This window comes from Lepisosteus oculatus, chromosome 8 (genome assembly GCF_040954835.1).
Source record: "Lepisosteus oculatus isolate fLepOcu1 chromosome 8, fLepOcu1.hap2, whole genome shotgun sequence".
NCBI lineage: Eukaryota > Metazoa > Chordata > Actinopteri > Semionotiformes > Lepisosteidae > Lepisosteus > Lepisosteus oculatus.
Window position 1 is genome coordinate 16,322,688 of NC_090703.1, and position 24,608 is coordinate 16,347,295.

The window sequence follows — 24,608 nt, forward strand, 5'->3', positions numbered from 1 at the left end:
AGAAGCACACCTAGAGGAAAACGAGAATATTCCCAGAACGACATCTGTATGCATGAGAAAAGACTGATCGTGTTTAAATGCACGATCTCTTTGAACTAAATGAGAGGCACTGCAATTGTGCGCTCGGTTTGCACAGCTAGCCCGGCTTTTAAAATCAACTGATTCTCTTGTGTTTGACTTTGTAAAACCCATTGAGTGGGCTCTGGTGAGCAAACAAATCCCACCTCACAACTACATTTCTAAGAACCGTTTTAGTTTCTTTTTTTCTTTTTCGAAATCATAGATCTCTCTCTAAAGCCCAGGCCTCTTGTCATTTTATATACCATAAACGTACATACACTTCTTTTTCATTTTCCTTTTCAGTATACCTGAGAAGCCGCAGACAAAATCTGTCCATTCCCTCCCTATCTGTACTCTGGGTCAGGATTTTCTTGCCTTTCACCAATCAGAGCAGCCTAATGAACCGCTGGGGCTCCGGAGTGGCTCGTTCGTATGCCAGTCAACAGACTGCCCTCAGAGAGCCAGCAGCCAAGATTTCCCTGGGAATGAAAGATAGCGGGGTGAGAAAATATAGGTGCAGCAGATATTTGTAAGTATATTGCCTGTATCTCCTTATAAATGAAAGTTTGCGGGATGTAGAGTTTAAATAAACTGCCGCTTGATAATGTTGTAGCCTGCATGTTCGGAAACAAATCATCATAACGCTGATGTGTATAGCGAAAAAGACAGATATAAAGTTAATATTGAGTGTCATTCCAGGAATGAATTTGGTTACAATAAATGTAAAGAGTTTTCCCCGTAGAGATATAGAGCGAATACTTAAATATTGCTGTAGATTATTCTGGCATTCGTACAGGAGCTTTAAAGGGGGCAGTACACAGCTACTGTAGATGTCCTAGACATCTAGACTGAGCATAATTTGCGTCTTGTGATGTTTAGTCAGTCAATAATGCAACGAGAAAAACGAGATTGTAGCGGAAAGACTTAGTGTTCGTATATTATTTTTCTTTTACGATGCGGCAGCTCAACTATTGCTACTTTTAAATATAATTTGATATTATAGTTATATGACTTAAATTTTTAAGCACAGTAAATACTTAAGAACAATGTCTTGACAGAAGCAAAAGATGTAAACAGATTTATTCCGAGCAATTTGTATGTGAAAAGCTATCCTCAATTTAAAAATATCCCCTCAACTACAGTATATGCGAAACTTATTGTGCTTGTTTCCTTATTGTCTAACTTGATCATCATATTACTACAACTGTGAAGGTCGGAGGTCAATACAGCTGCAACATTAATGAACCACGTCACGCCAGAAAAAAAAAATATATGGCGTATATGAAGATTATGCCGTAATAACCCTAATTATAGGGGTTTGATTGCTAAAATAAAATGATCGCAATACATTTTTATTGCTATCAAATAGGCCTCGATAAGCACAAATGTCTAACACAAATTATCAACGACCAAGTGAAGCTGAATATTTTTAAAATCTTATATTTTTTATTACATCAGCACACTCAAACCTTGGACACTTCCTGTGGCTTTCGGCTAATTGCTACTAAAATAAAAATGCCCCACATTTAATCTGTGATTATTTGATTGATGTTAAAGTCTATAATTGTAGGGTAGATTATCTGATTCATTTGTGCGCATCTAGTGGAATACAGTATGTAGTTTAAACTGAATAGTGAACCAAGACAAAACCTACTAGATTCTGTTGGATGTACAGTTCGTTTGGTAGTTATAATACTACAGTATTTGTGATCAATATATAATCACTCTTTGTGGGTTTTTTTGTGGTTGCAGATCTTTTAAGATGGAAATTGGAGACAGTGTAAGAAAAACAAGGCACCTACAGTATACAGTACATTAAATGCAGTTCATGGATTCTGTTTCAAATAATATGTTAATTCAATATTCTTTCTATCTTCACATTTGCACATACTGTAGAGCTGAACATTGAAATACTGTACAATTGACAAGATGAGCTCTCGATGGATTTTGGGTTTGGAATAAACTTTGATATTTAATAAAGGCACCTCTAAATTAATTATTCCTCATATTGTAATAGAATTAGGTCTTTTTGTATTTGTTTTTGTAGGTCTTTTAGATTTGCCCTTGGTTTTTGACCTAGGTGAATATTACAATCATTTGATTAACCAGAGATTAGGTTTATTATTTCATTCTTCTTCCAGGAGTTGATGATATGACTATAACAGGAGTTTCTATTTTTAGAGGAGGCTTCAGTTCATGGATATTGCATTCACAGTGTGTAGTGTAAATCACTTGTGAAGGATCTGTGTAATGCTTGGGGCAAAGAAACTCAACCCAATAGTTTTGGGTACTAGCAGGCTAAACTGCAGCAAAATTTGCTTTTGACTTATTTTTGTCTGCAGATGGCAGATGAGCAACTAGCTTGGTTTGAAAGACAGAGAACAAATATACTCCCCCCTCATTGCATGCAGTAGCCCTTTCTGAACACACTTTCAACCATCTGTAATTTTAGATAATCTTTTATGTAACCTTCAGGTAACACCAAGGCTTTCCGGTATATGTTCTCAATAGAAGGATTTGTGTCCAGTATGGAACAAAATCAGTATGTGCTTCAATGTTCATTTTCTGCTGCTATGAATAGTTACATTGCTCATTTTATCTTATTAAGGTGCTTTAGTCCATCAGAGAAATGAATGATAAACACATGATGTGGCTCAAAGGGCTTTAGAATTTATCTGAATGATATTTCAAAGATTAATTTTTCCAGAGAAGTGTGTTTTATTTTACAGTATATCACAAACCACACAATCAACAGTTTTCAGTAATATACATTTTAAATATGTTTTTACGATACTGTATCTAAGGCTTGTTACATACATTACATACTGTACAGTATCATTCAATACAAGGATTATTGTCAAAAGCATTAACATGTAACACTTGTTCCTCATTATCTGAAATAGCAAATGCTTGTGAAATACAAGCAAATGCTTGTGAACCAGTGTGTATAATCAGCCAATCATGCAATAATCAGCCAATAATTAGCCACAAATCTAATCACTTATGTGTTTTGAAATACATTCAGTATCACTTCATAAAATGTCCATTAAAATACTCATGATATTAAAAGAATAAACAGAAAGGAGATAAGTATTCAATTTATTTTCAATCATGTACTCACGTACAACAATTTTGCCATTAGCTTCTTTGTTTGTATTTTATTTCTTGACAGAACTAAGTGTTGTCTCTGGCAAATGTGGTCACCAGTAGATGTTGAAAGGCTTACTCACTGGAAGTCATTAAAGGAAGGAAAGCTTTCTTTGTGCAGACTGCCATTTCCATTCTACTGTCTGTAATTTAAGTTGTGACTTCTGATGTGTGATAAGCTTGTTAGCAAAGTCTTATTCAGTGATAAATCCGATTGTGAGAATATCAGCTTAACAGCCCATAGTTCATTAGGGTGGTAAGGTAAATATGGCAGCTGAAGTTTAAGAAAAGTACTGTTTTGCATTTTTTAATTTATTAAAGTAATAATGACCTTCTTCAAGCAAAGCTACATGTTTTCTATTAAGAATTACATTTTAAATTGATTGTAATATATTTGTGAAGTTTTGAAAAATATTTATACTTTGGTACTATACTTTGCTTCTAAATTAGAATGAGACAAAATCTTACCACTTTTGGTGAAATATATTGTAACATATCTAAAAAAACTCCAGTGTTACGGAGCAAAATTTCAAGGTTGAACAGTATCTGTGTGCAGAAACCACTGAAGAGTGAAGAAAAGAGTTATTGCACTTTAAAACGTGTAATTAACATCTCATTATGAATTACCTTATAAATGCAGCATGATTCTTCAAGTTACAACAATTTTATTAGGGTAAGCAGACAGATAATGTTTGGCGCCTTTGATAACTAACTCTAAATTGCCTTTCATTGTCTCACAGAAACAATACCAGTACATCTGACTTTTTTCTGAACTCACAAGGTTATACTGTATTTGTTTGGTAAATCAAAAAGTTACCATTTCACTAAACACTCTGGTAAACAAAACCCTTCAGTAAACAACCGGACAGTGATGAAAGATTTTGTTTACTTTCTTTATATATCAAAATGCAGATGGAAACTTCCTGTGCTGTAATTATTGTTTTGCCTTTGGAGTTTGTATGACCATAATAGATGTTTCTATATTTTGCAGCTAGGTTTCGTTTCCTATCCAAGAGTTTTTAATACCTTTGAAACACATTGAGCCAATGCTTTTGGATTCCATCATGTACAGTTTGTGGGGAGAAGTATAGTAATTGTACATTCCTAACCTTACAGTAAAAGTAAAAACTTACTGTGACTTGAAATTTGTTTTCTTATGTTATAAGTGTATGGGAAATTAATGTCTCGAGTTTTCACATACTGTAAGTGTAGTTGTTGTTACAAATATTAACCAGAGTTCCCTAGTAGTATTGATAGTAGATTATAATGACACTTTTGTCAAGATATTTGTTTAATAAGAGAAATACTTATAACAAAACAAGAGCTTGAGATATTACTGAATTTATGTTATGACTAGATCTGATTATGATGAAAGGTGAAGTAAAACATATTAGTAAAGATTTATTCCACACAAAATGGTAGAAAGAAGAAAACAACAAAGGCTCCACTGAAGAAGGTTCCATAGCTGAAACATGGCTTTTTCTTCTTACTATATTTCTGTGTGGAATTAACCATTAATTGTTTCTTTGCAGCCAGTGCACACTGAGGCAGCTTCCTGCTCTAAAGTATGATACAGTATATGTTGTATATTGTGCATACAAAATATTTTTTTTGAGTGTAGAATACGTTAAAATAATCAACTTAAATTGTACTGTACTGTATGTGGAAGTTTTATTAAGCATTTGCTTCGGAGAGGGTTAGTAACTGCTGCTTCTTTTTGACAGGAGTTCAGTTGCCCAGAAGATGAAGACCAAGCACTTTTTTGGCTTTTCCTCTGCATTGTGCACTGTGCCAGCAGGCAGGCCTTTGGAAGACTGACCACTTAATTTAAGTGCTTGAATAATTAGATGAAACTCATAATGGAAGGCACTCACACTTTCCACCAACTGCATAAACCCATCAAAGAACGCTGCCACATCAGCTTGTACTTTCCAAGGGGAAGAAGCAAAGGATTTACGTATAAGGGCAGTGCTTCAAACCGAGACTGGCTCGTGAATTGCTATGACCAGAAAAAGGAGGAGCCCGGGGGAGCAAAACAGAAGGACCAGTCTTGTGAGAGGGCAGGAAATCATCTGAACTTCACTGCAACAAAGGGTGCTGTTACAGGGTTATACAGACTCACAGAACACCAGAGAGTACTGATTGATCTTTTCGCTCTATGTGCTAACTGCAAGCTCAGATTTAAAATGGGAAATCAGGATGCTAAACTTCAGGGCTACCTTGAAAGTAGTAGCCTTCCGGCTGAGGGAGAGGGGGATTTTTTAAGCAGCAGCGAACTGCAGCATTCTCTCCCACTGCCAACAGAGCGCAAGAAAGGCATCTCTAAGGGCAGAAAGTTAAAGAAGTTTGTTGGGAAGAAGGCTGACAGCGCAGAGGGGTTTCTGCAGAGCAGATTGAAGAGGAAGATGAACAGCACTGCTGAGGTTTCTTCTGTTTGTGTGTCTCAGGGAATCTCAATAGGAAAAGACAAGAAGACTCAGGGGAGCTCTTTTCCCAGCCAAGTTCCTAAAACATCAGTGACAGGTTCCTGCACAAGTGTGGCAAGTAGCGGTGTCCTTCTCGATGAAGAACTCTGCAGCGTGGAGAAGGAAGGCTGGGATTTTGTCGAAGACTCCTCTAGAAATTTTGAGTTGGACACAGACCTCTGCAGCGAACATTCGGAATATGACAATGAACTCCTCACTGGTTATAGAATGTCCATTAGCAGTAGTTTTCTAGAGGAAGTGCCAGATAACATCAGGACCACACAAGAACAGGTAGCTTGTGGATATGACACGGGTGTTGAAGATGAATGCCAACTTCCTGAGCTGGCAGGGTCTGTAGATGCATCACAAACAGGATTAACTCATCGAGTCTCTGCTTATTCCGGTCAAGATGTAGTTCATAAAGCAGAAATGGGTTTAAAAGTTGTTGCAAAAGTACAGGATACTGCAGGAATTATACAGACGGTTTGTCAGAGGGATTTGAATGATATTAAAGACATAGAAGCTGTGAATGATATATTAACTTCTGTATTCAGTGCCTCAGAAGGTTCATTGCTATCTAAAAAAGATGTAATCCCTGTACCTGAATCAAATTCCTATCTGCTTCTGGATGTACAGAATGAAGGAACCTTGGATAAGTGCATGGGAACCATTATTAAGTCTAATGAATCTTCAGGTTTCGTTGAAGTGGTTAATACAAGCATATACGGTGTTATCCGAAGTGACAGCTTTGATGAAACTGAGGAATGGAAGGCCCTGACAGAGAGCCAGTCTGACAAAGGAGAGGAAGTACACAGCAGCAGGCTTGCATTAAACACAGAGAGCAGCAACCCAGGACTGCTGAGGCTGCCTCTTCAGCATCAGGCTGATGTTTCAGCTTCAAGCACCAGCCTTAAATCAGAAGGGAAGAGTTCCCCTTCGCCATCGTTAGCTTCTGTGGGTAACATCTTCAACACATCCTACCCTGCCACCAACAATCTCCAGCGCATGTCGCCAGTGCCGTCCCCTTTATCCTCAAAGCTTTCAAGCCCCCAGCTCAACCACAGGATCTTACTTTTACCTCAGCAGTCATCAGAGGATGAGGAGGACATTACGCTTCAGAAACACTACACAAAGCAGCTACCAGGTGCAAACATTTCCGTAGAGAAGGTTAAAGAGCCCGGTGCACAGAGCGCCACAACAGAGATCATTGACAAAAATGGGAACAAAAGAACCATAACACGTCTGGATTTGAACCTGACCAGGCAAAGTCAGGAATTTGGAAATGGCTCAAGTTCCCCCTTGCTTGCTACAGGTGAGTGACCTTCTTTCTCAATACAGCTTTGAGAAGTAATGCTTATAAACTCAAAGCATTTAAAGAGCTTTGTTACCAATAAGTATAAGATGTAAATGGTAAAATGAGCCACATTAAATAAATTAAAGCTAAAAACCAAAAATCTGTAAGTTTAAAAAAGAATGTCTCTTGCAAAAGCTCACATTGATGCACTTTTTTAGATGGTGGGTTCTGTAGTCCTAGCCTTCTAATCACTTGTTTGTCTGTTTGTCTGCAAGGTGTATACAGGCACGTTATTCGTCCCCTCAGAGGTTAACCGGACTTTATAATAAAAGCAAGCAAATCATAAACTCTTTTTAAATGTATATTCTCATGTGGCTTTGCTAGCCTGAAGTGTTTTTGAACAGACACATGCTAAGTGCGTTCTGATGTGCACATTGATTAATTCATTGTCAGTAGTGCCTGAAGGTGAAGGGGCCTATCTGGATGATTTTATTTCTTATTTAGACACTATTAGTCTGTCCTGCTTTGAATACGTGTCCCTTTTTAGTTTGTCTGGTGAAGAAGAGTTCACTGTATACAATATAAACCAACAGAGAATAACTGAAATATATAGTAGACTGTGAATATTATGCTGGGTGCCTGGCTTAATGCAACAGCAGGTCCTGTGGCACAGTGACATGTGGAAATACAAGTATAAAAACATGGTTGGTCAGTTTTGACAAAAATTACTAGATGTTTTTCATGACTGGCCAACCAACCTACCAACTGAATGCAAATTCCAAAACTTAACACTTCAAAGCAGCATTAATAGACAAGCACTAGATAGGCAAATGTGGCAAGCAGAAAGCTGTCATGGATGAAATGCTTCAAGTTGCAGATGGGATGAGATTTTGATTTTTATGTGGGTCTTAGAAATTAATGTTTGGCATTAATTGTTGAAAATGTGTATGACTTTCTTTTTAGAGGTTCATAACAAATTTCCGATAACAAAGTTATTTTTATGCAACCAGTCATTATAGGGATACATTTAAAAAATAACAAAAATGGAATTGTACTGTATGTTTCTTATTGTATTTTGAAATGTCATTCTTTTATTTCTGAAACAATGAGCAAAATTGAAATATGCCCAGAATTAGTTCATAATTTTTAGTATTTCAATAATTCATGATGGAAAGGTTAAAGAGACCTTATAAACACTGTGCTACCAAGACACAGAGTATGAAACCTGTTTTTAATTGGTACGACTTCTCAGCAGGCTGAGTCTTGCCATTTCCATTATATGTCTGCTTGTTCTAGCATGTGACTTGCTGGTCAAAGCCAATCATTGAAGGGTAGCCAAGTGAAGTGAACTGGGAAGAAGTAGGAGTGCCTGATTGATGCCTCATGTGGATTAGTTATTAACTGTTTCTTCAATGAAATACAGTTTTGAGATCTTTTTTGTGTCAGGCTCTCCATCACTAAATTGGCTTGAGAAACATGTCAGTGATGCCCGCTCAGGTGTGCGCTAAATTTCTCATCCTAGTCACCTCTAATTGAAAGTGCATCCTTGGGAGCTGGAAGAGCAGAGGCAAAAGACAGATTTTCATTGGCTATCTAAGAGCAAATTGCAATACATATAAAGGATTAGGATTTATGGGAGGATAACGTGAATTCATTGAAACATCTTAATAGAAGAGCCAATGTTTAAGTTAGTTAATAAGCTGTAACTCATTTTTCATTCATGATGTAAATCATAATCATACATATATCCTTTTTTGGGCTTAAACAGTACAGTTTATGTGATTAGATAAGATTATTTGCCTCCAACTGTTAACTAATGTAGCATACCCAAGAGTTTCTTCATTTTTTTATATGACCAATGAGGCAGGTGAATTCTTGAGTTAGGTAGTTTAGAGATTATTTGGCATGAAAATCTCAACAACCTGTAGTTCTTGAGGACTGCAACTGGCCATTCGTATCTTATTTAAACCAATTAACTTGTTAATTTGTTCAAAACTCACATGTTCTAAGTCTTTGCAGATTGATAAATTAAGTTGACCTGCTAAATTGTAGCTTTTCAGATCCCTATTATATTGCCAAAAGACAGGACACAAGTGGCCACAAGGCAACTGTGGGAATGCGAAACTAGTTAGAAAACAGCATACGTGTTAGGGATCAAAACTGATGGTGGTTACCAAGGTCTTTCTGGCTGATGAGCAGCAGATGGAAGGATAGGGATAACACACTTTATAAAAGTCTGTTTTCAGAAGCTCAGCAGATTGCTTTGAAGTCTCAACATAAAAACGTTATCAAACTAGTCTTGCTTGGGAGAAAGAGGATAGTTTTAATCAACACAGTAAAAAACATAACAATCCAGTGAAAGTACCTCACTCAAGAGTACAGCACCAGATACCCAATTTGGAATCAAGTCCCTAACCATTATCATCATCATCATCATCATCATCATTATTATTGTTATTATTATTATTATTATTATTATTATTATTATTATTATTATTGGCAGACGTGGGAAGATGAGCTAGAAACACAATATGCCTGTTGTTGCTGTGTTCTCTGAAGCTGAAACATGTTGTAGAGGTTTTATTTTTAAGTTTGCTTTTCTCGGATAATCAGAAAAGTTCCTCATAACTCTAACCAGTACCATTGAATGGATAAGTCCTTTTGAAACACTGAGATTTTACACCTGTGATTGTTAAAAAGGCTTTACAAATTGAAGGATGTCAGGAAAGATAAAAAATTAAGTGTAGGAAGGCATTCCTTAAACAACTGTTGCAACACACGGGGCCATGAACTGTAACTCTTTATTTCACTTTACAGTCAGCCAGCCTGGTGCTTTTCATAGCTGTGTTCCCTAATGACTTGTGATGCTGTTCTGTTTGTAATTGGTGAACCCTGAATAACTGCAATCTGTAAGTAAAAACAGGGAAGAAAAACCAAACATACTAATGCGAATATAGCGATCCATTTTTTTTCTTCACTGTTTCTTTCTAAAAAATAACCAAGAGACTAAATTAAGAAACAAAAACACAAAACAAAAATAGTGACCATGGGAAAAAAAGTGAAACAAAATGAGCCCCATCCAAAAGCAATTCATGATATTCTCTAAGCAAACCAAAGTCCTATTTTAGGGCAGCACCCGTTTAACCTCGGTAAACATGGCAACATTAAGGAATGTTAATGACAAGCATTTATATGTGTTAGTTTCTTCACTTTAGTGTGGCATAAGGTCACCCTATGAGTTATTCTGCTTCTAGTTCTTTTTACCTTGAGTGAAAATCTGATTAGCATACAAATGCAAATCCTAATCTAAATCTAATTAGTCTCTATTAAGCATTGATGGAGTTTATTAACTCTCCCATGAATAATATTGAAGCTATTTAAGTATCTTTACAAAGTTCAAAACCTTATTTTTGTAAATGGAATTTGCAGTTTGAGTTTGCTCACACCAATGATGTCTGTGATTTGTATTTAACTAAAGTATTTTTTGCATTCAGGTCAGATGCAGTAACAGCACTGATATGCCTTTATTTAGACCCTATAGTTCTTTTATTGGCTTGGTTTTGTACACAGGCTGTTTGGACTTGCACAGCAGGATTAGGTATTTCAGAATAAAGATATCAAAGCAATTAATCCGACACACAAAATACGTTATAAGTTATTTAAAGTGTTTGTAACCACAATTTGGTAAGAAGTGTTGTTGGTTGTTTTAATTTGCTAAAAGTAATTATAATATTAAGAAAAGTTCTAAGTTGTGACTGCTGTGTATCCTATCAGAGAAAACCTTTAAATTGCAGTAGAATAGTTTATATATTATATCTAAACCAGGAAATAATTTGCTTGCAGTACATTGCTAACTTGCAGACTGTTATCCCCTTCAGTTCTTTTTGGCATTTGTGCATTTACTAATGAGACTGACCTGAAGATAATATTTTAATTTCAGTTTATTGTAATCAGACAATTTCAATTTTTTATATTTGCAATTTTATTTTACAAAAATACTCTGTTATCACATCTTATCTTTCCTATCAACTTATGACCTACCATGTGATATACAGTAAATTGACTAAATTCCTCCATAGTTCAGATATTCTTTGTCTGTAGCCCAATAGTGGGGAATATTTATCTCACTGTGTTTCTTGCAGTAATTGATTGCTTGGAAATACAAATACAGAGTTCCTCAACTTTCTCGTACATTAATTCTCTTCCTTTAATCTGACCAAGAAAATGCTTGACATACTGTATACAGTAGGTGGGATCAAAATTCATCTACCAGGAGTCGGACAAGTAGAAAAATGAGGAAGTACTTTAAAATTGAATTAGTGGAGACTTGGGGATGTCTGCTGCATGCAGAATCTTTAGATTAACCAGGGCTTCAGAGTTCACAAACCTCTTCTTTAAATAAGCAATTTTTTCAGTTAGGGATTTTTATAGATTTAGTAGTCTGCACCTACTGGTCCACAACCACCACTGAAATCAGTTAAGACAGTTTGTTTTGAGATGGTATTTTCTTGAACATCCTAAACTGCACAAGCTATACAACCATGAGGGAAATAACCCTAGTTGGATCATGTATAAAAAGCACCATTCAAAAACAATTTCCACCTAAATTATTGAATGGATGGAGTACGTGGGGAACACATTTGACTGTTTAAATGCCTTTTAGGAATTCACAAAGGGATTTCAACATAATTGAATGAATGGAAATAAAGTCAGAGGTACATCTGATATGCTTAGAGGTATGTAACAAGACTGTTTAGATATCTCAGAGAAGAGTGAATGAAGGTCAATAAGTTACATCATTTCTCATTATACAGTGTGATGAGTGTTCTTGAAAAACTTTTGTTAATATGTAATCTCAGTTTACCAGTTCATACATACTGTAATGTATAAACCCATAAAATAATACTTAGATGGTATAGAAATTATTATTATATTGTACTAGCATAATAGATCAATAGACCATTTGTATAGGAACTCAATTGGATTGTTTTTGGGCAGTTAGTAAATAGACAGATGGCAGTACAGTATCATGTAATTCTTCTCCACATCTAAGAACAAACATGAGGGATGATCTTATTTTACTGTATCTTATTCATTGTGCCTGTGTCATCTTAAAAGTACTTTTACAGTACTTCAATTAAAATTCATTTGATGTTCAATAATGCACTCTAGCCAGTTGCAAGAATAATTTGAATTTTTATTTATGGCTGTTCGAATACTGAACAAAGTGGAACCATGATTCATTAATTGCACACTTATTCATGCTGGTGAAGGTTTTTGATTATGCTTAGCAAAACATCACGCATATTTTAACAGTTTCCTTACAAATATGGGAGTATTCTGTGTGGCACAAGGTAAAATGAAAAAAAAGATTATTTTGATTACCATCTTTACCAAAAGGATTAAAGCTGTTAAGGGTTTGAGGTTACTTTAAAAATGTAATTTGCCAAATATGCTACAATTGTTACAGTAAGTAGAATTAGCCTTTTAACATCACAAATACCTGTAACAATCTGAACTTGTTTAGTGTCACACCTTTCATTTTATTAATTATTGGAAAATACTGTACTTTTCAAAAATAGCTCACCTGGTAAACCTGCTTTGCTGCTAAGAAGCCTTCAGTTACCGTACAATGTCCTGTAGCTTTTGGCCATAGAAAACGAAACAGCTTCATTTCCATGGTTAACACAACATGGTACAGTATCTCAGGATATGTGCTCTGCTGAGATTTGTCAGGTCTTATTTTACTGTAGTGCAATTACTACAAAATCCCCAAGCTACATTTTATAAAACCACTGTGTTTGGGTTCTGAAGTGTCTGAGGGACATGTTCAATAATTAATTACACTTGAAATGTTAATGAGGTTAAATTAAATAGCTTAAAATAACAACTAGGTCACCACAAAGCATATTCAATTGCCTGCACAACTCCAAATTTAATCCATGTCACTTTAATCACAGTTGTTGTCTGAATCCCTAGTGTTTCATGTGGAGCATTACTGGACTATGATGCTCACTGAAAAAGAAATGCCAAATCAAATTCTGTTGATCTGTCTAACGTCTTGCTTTTAAAAATGATCAAAAATCCTTTGGCAGTTCAAATTTTCTACAGTATGGTCAGGCAACTCCGAACTGTATGTGTACAGTATATTATTTAGTTACAACATTTTAGATCTCCTTCACATGTTAATGAGCATGCACTTCTCTTGCTGCATTAGCTGAAATAGCTTTGATAGTTCACAACATCATGATTATATATGCATCAAAAGTACACTTTATGCACTGCATTTGCTCCGAAATTACCTTCAGAACCTCAAATAACAATTCATACAGTAGGTTCTTCACAATTTTTTTCTTCAAGCTTTCAGGAATATTTGTTCACACTGCAACATTTGGTTACATAAATAATGTAATTAAGGAATTTGTAAGTTTTATTACTTTAAATTTTTTTCATGTTACTACAGCTTTGTCTCTATTCTTTTCTGTAAACAAAAATCTTAAGTCCAGAGTACTGTATATTGACCTTATGTAAGAGAATATTTGGTGACTTTCATTAGGTTGGGAAGCACTACCGACATCAGATATTATTGTGTTATTTAAAAAAATATGAATGAATGCATACTGCAGATTATCAGGCTTGTCATGTGGTGAGTAATTCCTTAATTACATAAACAAATCAGCAGAATGGTCATATGAATCTCGTTACACTGAAGAACGAGTCAGTTGATATCTGCTTGGCAACCAACTGAAAGCATGCACTATTCCAGAAATTTATCTTGACATATTGTGTGTTTTAAAGGACAAGTATCTCCCTTCATGCATAATGTAGACCTTCTAAGGTTGTTTGGGCAAGAAACATCTGCTCTCAGTTTTTTTTGTCCATTACCGAGGTTTAGGAATTTACATTTTCTTAACACATTTTTAAAAGAAATGACTAATTCTCCCAAGTGATCTATCTGAGAACATTTCTTCATGTTGTATTCTGTTGTCATTCTGGATCTGTTTGTATCAGATCTAATTCATGATATATGTCTTATTATCACACGGCATTATACAAGAAGCTGACTGCATCCCGCACCATTCTAAAATATAATAATAATAATAATAATTATTATTATTATTATAATCATCGTCGCTGTCATCATCATCTTTATTTTTATATAGCTCCTTTTGAAAGTGTCTTTTTAAAGTGCTTTACAGAAAGGAAGAAAAAACTACACAGTGGGTGGAGGTAGCAGATTTCAAACAGATGCAGTGAGAGTTACAGAAGGAAAGCAAAGGGACAGACTAAGAACCAGTTAAATAAAGGCTCTTCTAAACTAGAAGGTTTTGAGTCTAGATCTGAAAGAAATTAGGGAAGCTGACTACCGGATATCCTTAGGAATAGAGCTCCAGAGCTTTGGGCCATAGCAGCAGAAGGCCCTGTCACCCATAGAGTGGAGACAGGCTTGGGGGACAGAGAGGAGATCAGAATTAGATGAATGAACGTTGGGAGGACATAAGTATGATAATAGTACTCAGATACGTATTGAGGCGCCAAGGCTTGCTCATTCTTATACTGTAAGTGAACAGGATTTTGAAATTGACACAAAACCAGATAGGAAGCCAGTGCAAGGACTCCAGGATAGGAGTAATGTGATCACTTGCAACAGTTTACATTACTGTTTTACATTACTGTTACTCTAATATTTTTTTTAAAATTATGTCAGTGTTTTAAGGTTGTAATAAAGTAAATTGTTAGCAAAGCCCATTTACGATGCAAAAGAGTTGTGAGGTACAGTATAGTATACGCAGTTGTTACAGTAGTACTGTAAGTCAGGGTAGGAGTAGGAATGTCACTGCAAGCTGGCTGTTAAGATGTACAGTAATTATTAAATAGTTAATTAAGGTTCAGACAATATTATCATAAAGGATATACTGTAACAAAGCTGAAAAAGCATTTTTTCCAAAGGCCTGTGATTGAATTGCATAAAGCATATTAGGGCTTTGGGTAAAGTCTCAGCTCAGCCCTTTTGATACATGTCTTTAGCTATTTCTAAATTACATTAATTATTACTAACCTTATTTTCTAGTTTGCAGCTTTTACCTTTCTAAAGTCTTTAGAAATTCTAGGCTGCTCTATTTAGAAACTTTGGCTTTAGTAAATTTTTAGTGAAGGCCAAAGACAGTTTACTTGCCTTTCTTTGCTCAAATGTTTTTACTTGTAGGACAAATGGTAGGTCAAATCAATTTCTTGAAATCTATTGCTCCACCTGCCCTCGACTGAGAATGTTTACAAAAATAAAAGTATTAATACCACAAGATAATAAATACCAAGATAAAAACACACCTTCAGTAGAAGGTTATTCTGCCCATCTAGCCCATTCACTCACACAGTTGACAATTCAGAGACACCAGCAGCCTAGACAGCCTTTCTTTGGAGAGTGGGAAGAACTCACAGGGAGATCATTCAAACTCCACACATAAGGTATCCCAGGCCAGAATCGATCCAATCCAGGACCAAGAGCAGTGAGGCAGCAGCACCACCATGTGGCCCATGTGTTACACCACTTTTTCCAAAATGTATTTTTATATTGAACTCTTTGATAGTAAAGTCATTATTTTCTTGCATAACGTGTAGTTTTTGAAACAGCTAACGTTGGTTCAATGGGTGTAATTAATGTTCTTTTTTAGTGGACTTTCAGAGACACAGGCCATACACTCACACCCCACTCAATATTGATGGAACGGAAGTGGAAACAGTCACCAGCTTTAGGTTTTTGGGAATTCACATCTCTAAAGATCTAACCTGGACTGTGAACACTGACTCTATCATGAAGAAGGCTCAGCAGTGCCTTTATTTCTTGAGGTGCCTCAAGTGATGGGGGATGCCAATACATGTGTTGGTGAACTTCTACCGCTGCACCATCGAGAGCGTCCTCACCAACGGGATCACCGTGTGGTATGGCAACACCTCTTCGCGAGAAAGAAAGGCACTGCAGAGAATGATCAATATGGCCCAGAAGATCATCGGCTGCGGTCTCACCGAGATTAAACAGCTCTATGAGGACCGCTGCTGTCGTAGAATTCTGGCCATCACAGAGGACAGTCACCACCCCGGGCATGAACTCTTCACCCCACTGCCCTCAGGCAGAGCATACGGACACTTACCACTAGATTCTTCAATAGCTTCTATCCACAAGCAGTGAGACTGGCGAACACATTTAGCCATCCCCCTCGGACCACACCTACACCATCACCATCTACCTCTTTATGATTTCTTATCTATTGCACATCTCCAGTCATTGTTTACACGTCTGTATTGTTTACATTCAAACTGTCTACATGTTTACTTGCACATTGTCTATTGTTTGTTTGTATATTGTCTTGATGCACTGTTTGCACTTTGTTTTGTTTTTTACACTTGTTTTACAATCGAGAGACTTTCTGTAAGTAAGAATTCCATTGTACCAGTACCAATTACATATGGCAATAAAGTTCAAGTTCAAGTTCCAGTTCAGAATGAGTGTCCTGCTTCCTGACTAGAGAACACTGGTTAATGATGTACTGTACATTACTTTGTCTAGCAAGTCAGGCAAGCAACACTAACACACATAAAGTGGGATCTTTGGGGTATTTGTGCTCAGGCACTGTTGACCCCACCATTGATCTTTATTGAAACAATAATACACATTTTGTTGGTTGCAATTCCCATTTAGCTTGGTGCACAATTTTAAACTACCTATTTCTTTTCCATCTAAATAAATATCTAGAAGTAATAATAATGACTAGTAAGTCCAAGTGCATATATGGAAGGCATTCAGTTTGCGATTCTGTGTTGTTTCTTCCAGTCTTTCTTATTAATTAAGTAATAAAGTCACATTAATTACAAATTGCATTGCAATTGAAAGAATTGCTTATACTTTATTGACAGATTTATACCAAAAAGCTCCCAATGTCTTAAACACATACAATATTTTTTAAATGAATTTATAAAGTTGAATATTTTTACAAAATGAAAAAATGTCAGTACTATGTCAGTGTCCCAAAGAGTACTATGGAAGTTCGAGGAGAGAGTGCCTGCTTGATTGTTTTTGCAGAACTCACTCTTTCAGTTTGGCATCTTGCTGAAAGTGTAGTCAGCATATTGGCCCCTAATGTAGTTAGCCCTGTGTGGTGCATTATCCTAAATGAAGAATATTAAGTTCATTTATTTTAACTTGGCCTGTCTTGTTTATGGGAAATATAGAGCTACACATTAATTTTGGTGATGCTTTTCTAAAACTGAACCCAGAGGCTTGGCATGAGCCTTGAAATGCGGATTTCTTGATCTCAAAGAGTGGCACATGTACAGTATTGCTTATAGTTAAAAAACAATTTTAAACATTTTTTTAATGGTTCTTTTTCCTTTTAAAATATTTCAAGAGTCTAGATATTGAATCTCACGGATTTGTAGTCTGAAAATATTATTAAATTAAGAAAAAAATCAGGTTAATGTGAAGACATTCTTTAAAGAAATTCTGGCCATTATAGTACACTCTACTTCTAAATACACTTTTTCAAAAAATAGGTAGAAACAATTTGATCAAGTTTAAGTTTAAAGCTGCACCACCAGAGTAATGTATTTGTTTTCAAATATGGGCAAGTTGTGTTTTTAAGATGTTTTGATTTTTAGATCTACAGTACTTCCTAAAAAAAGAAAGATCACTTGTATTCTAAGTACAAAACGATACTCTGAAAACAATCTCAGGTTACAAAAAGAATGATTCCTCGACTTGTAAAAAAAAAAGGTTAAAAGAAAATGGTAACAAAATCATAAAAATACAAAAAAATAGAAGGATAAACATTGCATCAGGAAAGGGCTGAATTATCAGTAAATACATTATGAATTTCATAACTTAACCAATAGAGGGAGTTCATCTGATACATTAGCCGTGAGAATACATTATGTTTTTAGGAACACAGGACAAGTGTAACTTTTTAATGTTCTGTTATACTTGTATATCGCCTGTCATCACAATTAAGATAAGAACAAAATACCAGTTATTTATGGAATTTATCATCGCAATTTTAATTTTGTATTATCTTTACTATTTCTCATGTCTGTAGAAGTTTCAGAAACAGCCTCTCTGTTCCCTCTTGTTTGTCTTATTTACTGACTCTGAAGTCAGGTCTTCAGTAGATCTAACCCAGACCGCCCTGTTTGTCCTTCTGTGATCTTGAGTCATTTCAGCCTCTGAAAGCATGCAGCACCTGGCAGTAATGGAAGCTGATCATCCTGTCTGCAGCTCATGGAGCTGTGTGAGGATAATCGCATGTGATGAGCAAGCCCAGGGGACGGCACAGTGGGTTTCGAGTCTAGGCTGTAGAGCAGGATTATGTTTTTGAAGCTGGGCAGTGAAGCAGGCTGCATCATGTGAAGGTGAAAAACACAAAAAACTTTTTCTTCAGCATCCAATTTAGATCAGATTTTGGTTCCTGAATGCAAGGAAAATTAAAGCTAGCCCTTGTGTGTCTTGGTCATGATATTGGAAAAATGAATCCAAGTTAAATTCAAAGGATTATTGCTATAATCTGATTTAAAGGAGTCTATATCTCAATAAACTAGATATTGAACCATTTAAGGTCACAAAACAGTTCCCTTTCAGTAATCTGTTCACTTGGATAATTTTATCAAGAGGTGTCAATTAAGAAAATGTGTAATCTGTTCTGGTTTTGATTATCAGTTGCTAGTTTTTATTATGTTTTAACAAGAGGCGTTTGTCCCTTAAGATTTTCTTGAGGACCACAATCATACAGTATAATTTTAAACACAAACTACAAATAAATAGAAAAAGGTTCTGATAAAAGTTATTAAAAATCTAAAAGACAAAATCTGCCATTGATACTGTAAATCGCTTACAGTATTGGGAATTCCCATGGGAAAATGCAGGAATGAAAATGAGTATGCCTGAAGATATTGTTTCTGGGAGTCTTGCTGATGACTTCTGCTTAAAATCTGTTTAAAAGACAACAACAGTATTAAATCACTTTAGATATTTTAAGTTTGTGCAGCACTTAAAGATAATCTGTATAATAAAATGAAACACTGACATAATAATAATTAGAAATGTGGCATTCTCTTTGTAAAACTTCTAGCACATTCAGTATAGTACTGTAAATCCTGGCATTAACAGAAGTTACAAGCCTGCTTGAAACATTGCGCTTTGTATCATATGGTACTGTATGTCGAGGGCTTGACGAAAATTCCAGATACCGTATATAGTCTGTTTACAACTGGGTATTTTCCTTATGCACTGTGCATTTTCATTCTGCGCTTGTAGTATAACACTTTATAATGTTCTAAATCAGCCCTGGGCCTGCCCTTGCACATGTGAATGTTGTTCTGAAGGAACAATTGCACAGACCAAAGTAGTCAGCTGACCTCTGGTCTCAGTGAAGGGCAGTCCTTTTTCACCAAGGGCAACTCTTAATGCTCATGACCAGTCAATGACTGTTTTCATTTCCGTTTTTCATGATGGTTGTGTGAAAATGTTTTTTAGATTTCAGATTTTTTGTTTGTTTGCAATAAAATGAATTAACTCTGTATTGTAAACTGGACAATCTCTGGTACTGAGTAACAGAAACAGATTTAGAAACTGCGACATATCTGAGGGAATGATCCAGAAAATGCATTTTTAATGAAATAAACCACCTTTCAGTGTTTTTGCTTCTGCATCTGGTTTTATCTTTATACATTTAAAGGGATTTAAGTCAGTACTGCAAATTGCTTGACAAAAATGTGATGTGACCCAGTCCCTTCCGCAGTTGCAGTAACATCACCTAGCAACCCGAGTTCCCCACCTCTTTTACAGAAAGAGTCGTGTGAGCACAGGGACAGTGGGGACTACACCAGCGGGAGCCAATGACAGGAGCCACTGAAAACAGTTATGTGTCAAGAATGATGTGTTGATCTGCACTATACATGTATGTGGTTCTGTTTAAGCGTGTATGCTTGTTTGCAGGAGTTTTACTGTGGAGATCTTTATTGTTGTGAAAAGCATTATATAAATACAGTTTTCTGTGGTATGCTTAATTTTGCAGCTTTTGATGAAAAGTCTAATGTCTTCTTATTATAAACCATATTGATTTTTAATATCCAATGAGGATAGCAAATTGGAACAATCCTGACATTAAACCTTTACTGTATATTTAATATGACACTATGAACCAAACAGAAACATCCAAAGTTATAAAGTTAGTAATAAAGTTACTATTATATTATGGAGCATTTTGTTATGTATTGAGTTAACTGTAGTGCCATCAAAGTATTTGGTTCTTGTATATTGTTAGTTATACTGTACAAAATCACACTTAAACCAAAATATTTTCTCAGTAACAGAATTGATGTATCACTAGGTTATTTAATATTTTGTCTGATCATTCTTTGGTCCCCCTTTTCTTTGAAATTGACTTTATTTTTTGACACTAGAGGGCGCCGACACTTGTAGTGAATTTATCTGCAATTCGTCTAATTTATCAGTCTTCCAGTATATGCCAGTTTTGTTTCTTGCAAACGACACTCACCATGTGAATATAATAGAACCTCTGACTTAGCATGCAATAAAAATGACATTTACAGCCTAAGAAACTCTGAGTTTTTCTTGGCCAGACAATATACTTAAAACAAATGTTATTACTGCTTAAGAGACTGAGCAGAGGAATTAGAACAAGCTCCAACAGGGATTATGATAAAAACCCTTCTTCTTGACTTACCACAGTGATACCAGTTTTAGCACAGCAAGAAGGCCTATTCCAATCACTTCCAGGCATTCACTTAGCCAGAAGCTATATCACCCTGCAACCCAGTTGCCAGTACCAAATGGGAGCTTTCCTGGGAAAGCTAAGGCTGCTGCTGGAAGTTAGTGGGGCCACTAAGGGGTGCTCACCCTGAGGTCTGTGTGGGTCTTAATGCCCCAGCATAGTGACAGGGACACTATACTGTAAAAAGGGGTTGTCCTTTGGATGAGACATAAAACCAAGGTCCTGACACTCTGTAGTCATTACAAATCCCAGAGTATTTCTCAAAGAGAGTAGAAGAGTTATCCCGGCATCCTGACCAAATTTCCTATTGACCTTTACTAATCATGGCCGCCTATTAATCCCCATCTCTATTAATTGGCTTCATAATTCTGTTCTGTCCCCACTGGTAGCTGATGTGTGATGAGCTTACTGGTGTACTATGGCTGAAAAGCACTATATACAGTAAGTGTAAGGAATTATTATTGTTTTGCAATTATAGCACCTTTGAACTTTGTTTTGTTGTAGCTTTTCAGGTAGATTACCATTTGATCCATAATGTTATTAAAAATTAAAAGACACAAATGGGTAGTTGTAGATTTCGATAAAAACCTGTATACAAACAGCCAGATACATTGTGAGTGCTTAAGTACTGTAATTTTCAAGTGATATGTCACAATTACAGTGCAATTCTGGACTTGACTACGTGAGCAATTTTTCAATTTAAGCCTTTCGGTAAAAAAGAAATACTAAATTGGTAGTCCTTTTTGTCTTAATAGAGCAAAATCACAAGTCTACTGTAAGTCATTTGATCTTATAATTTGACCTACTGTATATCATTTACTACATAAAAAATAAGTTAGTTTTGAATCTGCTGTCGTATGGTTTGGTGGTTGTTGATGGATAGTGTTTATTTTACTGTGAGAGGTAATTTATTGGTACCTTGTAGGAAAATGGCTCTTTGGTATTTACAAATGAGTTATCATAGTATAAAGTTAAAATATAAAAATCTTCACAAATATTTACAGTTGCATCATCTATAAAAAATAACAAATATAACAAATTATTATATTTGAAATGTTTCCAGTACTGCTTTGTTATTGTTTAATATCCTCAGACACTGAAGATATACAGTAGTGGTATACTCTGGGAAATTGCTTGTCAGAGTGTTTTAAAGAACCAAGGAAAATATAGCTGAGTAAGCTTTATGTCTTCTGCCTGGCTCCCACTGACTGTGGTTTGGACTGTTTTTCAGCACTCTTGTTATTTTCATGAAGATTTAATGAAAACTTGTATATAAATTGGGTATGAAAGATTCTAAAGCCACATATGTAATCGTGGTTTACATGAAATGCATGAATTGCAGTGTTCCATCATTTCCAAAAATTATTACATACAGATTTTATTTTAAGGTACAACAAAAAGAGTCAGTCTCTTAGGAAAAAGGCTTGATTTCTGAGATAATGACATAAATGGACCTCCTGTGAGGCCTACAGTATATCTTTTACACTGCCACGTACAGTAATTTTCGATGTCTTTAGGCATCATTTAAGACAAGTAGTATTGTACAGTCTGATTCTGTAATGAAAATATTTAAGGTTGTGAAATCCAGATTATCCCCCGCAAAAATGGCTGAATTGAAAGCCCAAACAAGAAGAATGGTCTTTTAGTTAGTCAGTGTAATATTTGGAAAAAAATACTTCAACGTGGCAGCATGACATTAATATCAAATCCTGTAGCAATATTTTGATTCCATGTTTTAAAAGATTTTCTCATAGGGTCTTCTGCAAATTCCATGAATTCAGGGCAAAATCCTTTAATTTATTTTAAACTTCAAATACCTGTAAATGTACAGTTTAGTTTGAACACCCAGAACCTGTGTCTTAGAAAGAAAAACCCGTGTCCCTAATACGTTTTTGTGTGCCATTGTTTTTACTGAATTCTATTTACAATATTTTGAAAGTCTGATATGGATCATTTTTATTGTGTATATCATGCACTCCAATGTGTGTGGCGAGTTCCCCTGATGTCATTCCGACATGACTAATGCAAAAAACAGCTGTAAAAGTATTGCTGAGCTGTTTTGTTGATTTCTCCGATTCTGTTTCTGTATTGGCTTCATATCTGCATAAATCATCCTGTGGTTTTGTGCAGAGGATGCCGTCCTGAAGCAGGATGAGATCCCGCTGTTGGAAGCAGATGACTCAGTATCAAAAAGCCACGAGCCTCTGCCATGGAGCTCCAGACCCGACCACTTGGACTTTCTGAGAATCACACCAGCAGAGGATGGCATCACCACTGACTCCTCACACAACACCCATCAGGACACCAATGTGAGTGCAGGCCTGTAGCAGCCTTGTAATTTCATTCATATACGTAATGTGGAAGGTTAGTGAAGTATTTTTTTGTGCTTAAGGTTTTAATAAAGTTTTTCATTTCAGGTTGGAATTTGGGGAATATCAAACTTTAAAATCCTTTTTGGGGTATTTTGATTTTGAGGTTTGATTCATTTTCTCATACTGTATTAACTGTTTATTTTTTCAAATTGTGAGCACCTACAGTATGTGTGCTTTGATGAATCATGAAGAATAAATATAGCTCTACACAATAGGTTTTAGGGGCCTTGTAAAATAAACTCCTTTGTAAAACATTTTCAATGAATGCAACAATTTCTGTGTAAAATACAGTTTTTTTAAAAAAAAAACATTCTCTTTTGAAGTTATTTAAAATAACATTTCCTGTTAATTTTACACATTTGCATCACAACTTAGAGGGTTTTTCTTCAGTTAATGCTTCCCAGAGAGCCTACAGTATGTACTGTAAGAGTGATTTAGGGAGCCAGGCATGCTGCTGTCTTCTCAGAGTTAATGATGGCTGTCTGTTCCTGCTGTGTAATTTCATAACAAAATACTAAGCCTTAAGTTTATTTTTGGCCACTTACAGTTCCTTCTTGTCCTCCAGCAATCTGAAACAAAAAGCTACAAATACATTTTAACATTTAGAGGCAGTCCATCCACACTAACTACTGTTTGGACATCAGGCAGTATGTTTTGATTTCTCCTTATTAGCCTTTTTGGACAACTTTGCCAAGTTTCTACATTAACCTTTTTTACATACTGTACCTACGGTTGTTACTATTTATAAACTAATGGAAATCTAAAAATACTGTACATGCAAATAGTTTTATATATTAACATGCATTTACATATTACCGGTTGCTTTGCATAGTTTTTAAATATTACACACTCAATAATTCTACGTACTTCAGGTGACCTTGACACTCAATGAATATTGCAAATGTTTTGAGCATTACGCCACGGGACTAAATAATGGGAACCTGGGTGTGGTTACACCGTGTGGTTACAAAAGATTTCATAAATGGATTGTTAGGGTGTGAAATCGTTATAGATGATAAAGTCAAACAGCAATAATTTAAATTCATGCTGTACGTTGAAACAGAGTAGTATAGAAGCTAGATTACCCAGCTCAAAAGCTAACGTCAGGATAAAAAGAAGCGAGGTTCTTCTATATGTGTTTCGATTCATTTACACTAAGGATGACCAGCAAAGAACCTTTTTTTGTTTGGAATGCTTATCACTGCCTCCCATGTGACCTAAAGCATAGTTCTTTCAGTTACTTTTGCAGCCTCATTTGTAAAGGCTTTCAGCGAATGCCAGTTTTGCACTGTTACGATATTTGTAGCTTTATTATTGCAAACAGTAAAACCCTTTATCTATACTTGTGAATACCTTGTTTTCAGTCACCTAACTTCTAACTTCACATACCATAAAGACAAAGGTCACCCTTTTATATTAGATGTTATTTTTTGTGTAAACGATAGGTTACAGCTTTTATTTTGAGCGATTTCTTAATTACTGTAGCTAC

General features: G+C 35.7%; 1 protein-coding gene across 1 annotated transcript in view; it reads left to right on the top strand.

Moving 5' to 3' along the window:
• Positions 1–514: 514 nt before the first annotated feature.
• Positions 515–24,608, top strand: part of fmn1 (formin 1) — a 143,120-nt gene continuing 119,026 nt past the window's right edge. Inside the window, exons 1-3 of the mRNA XM_015350900.2 lie at positions 515–589; positions 4,932–6,984; positions 22,878–23,056. Coding sequence (XP_015206386.2) covers positions 5,055–6,984; positions 22,878–23,056 — 2,109 coding nt within the window. The 5' untranslated portion in view covers positions 515–589; positions 4,932–5,054. The remainder of the gene's footprint in view (positions 590–4,931; positions 6,985–22,877; positions 23,057–24,608) is intronic.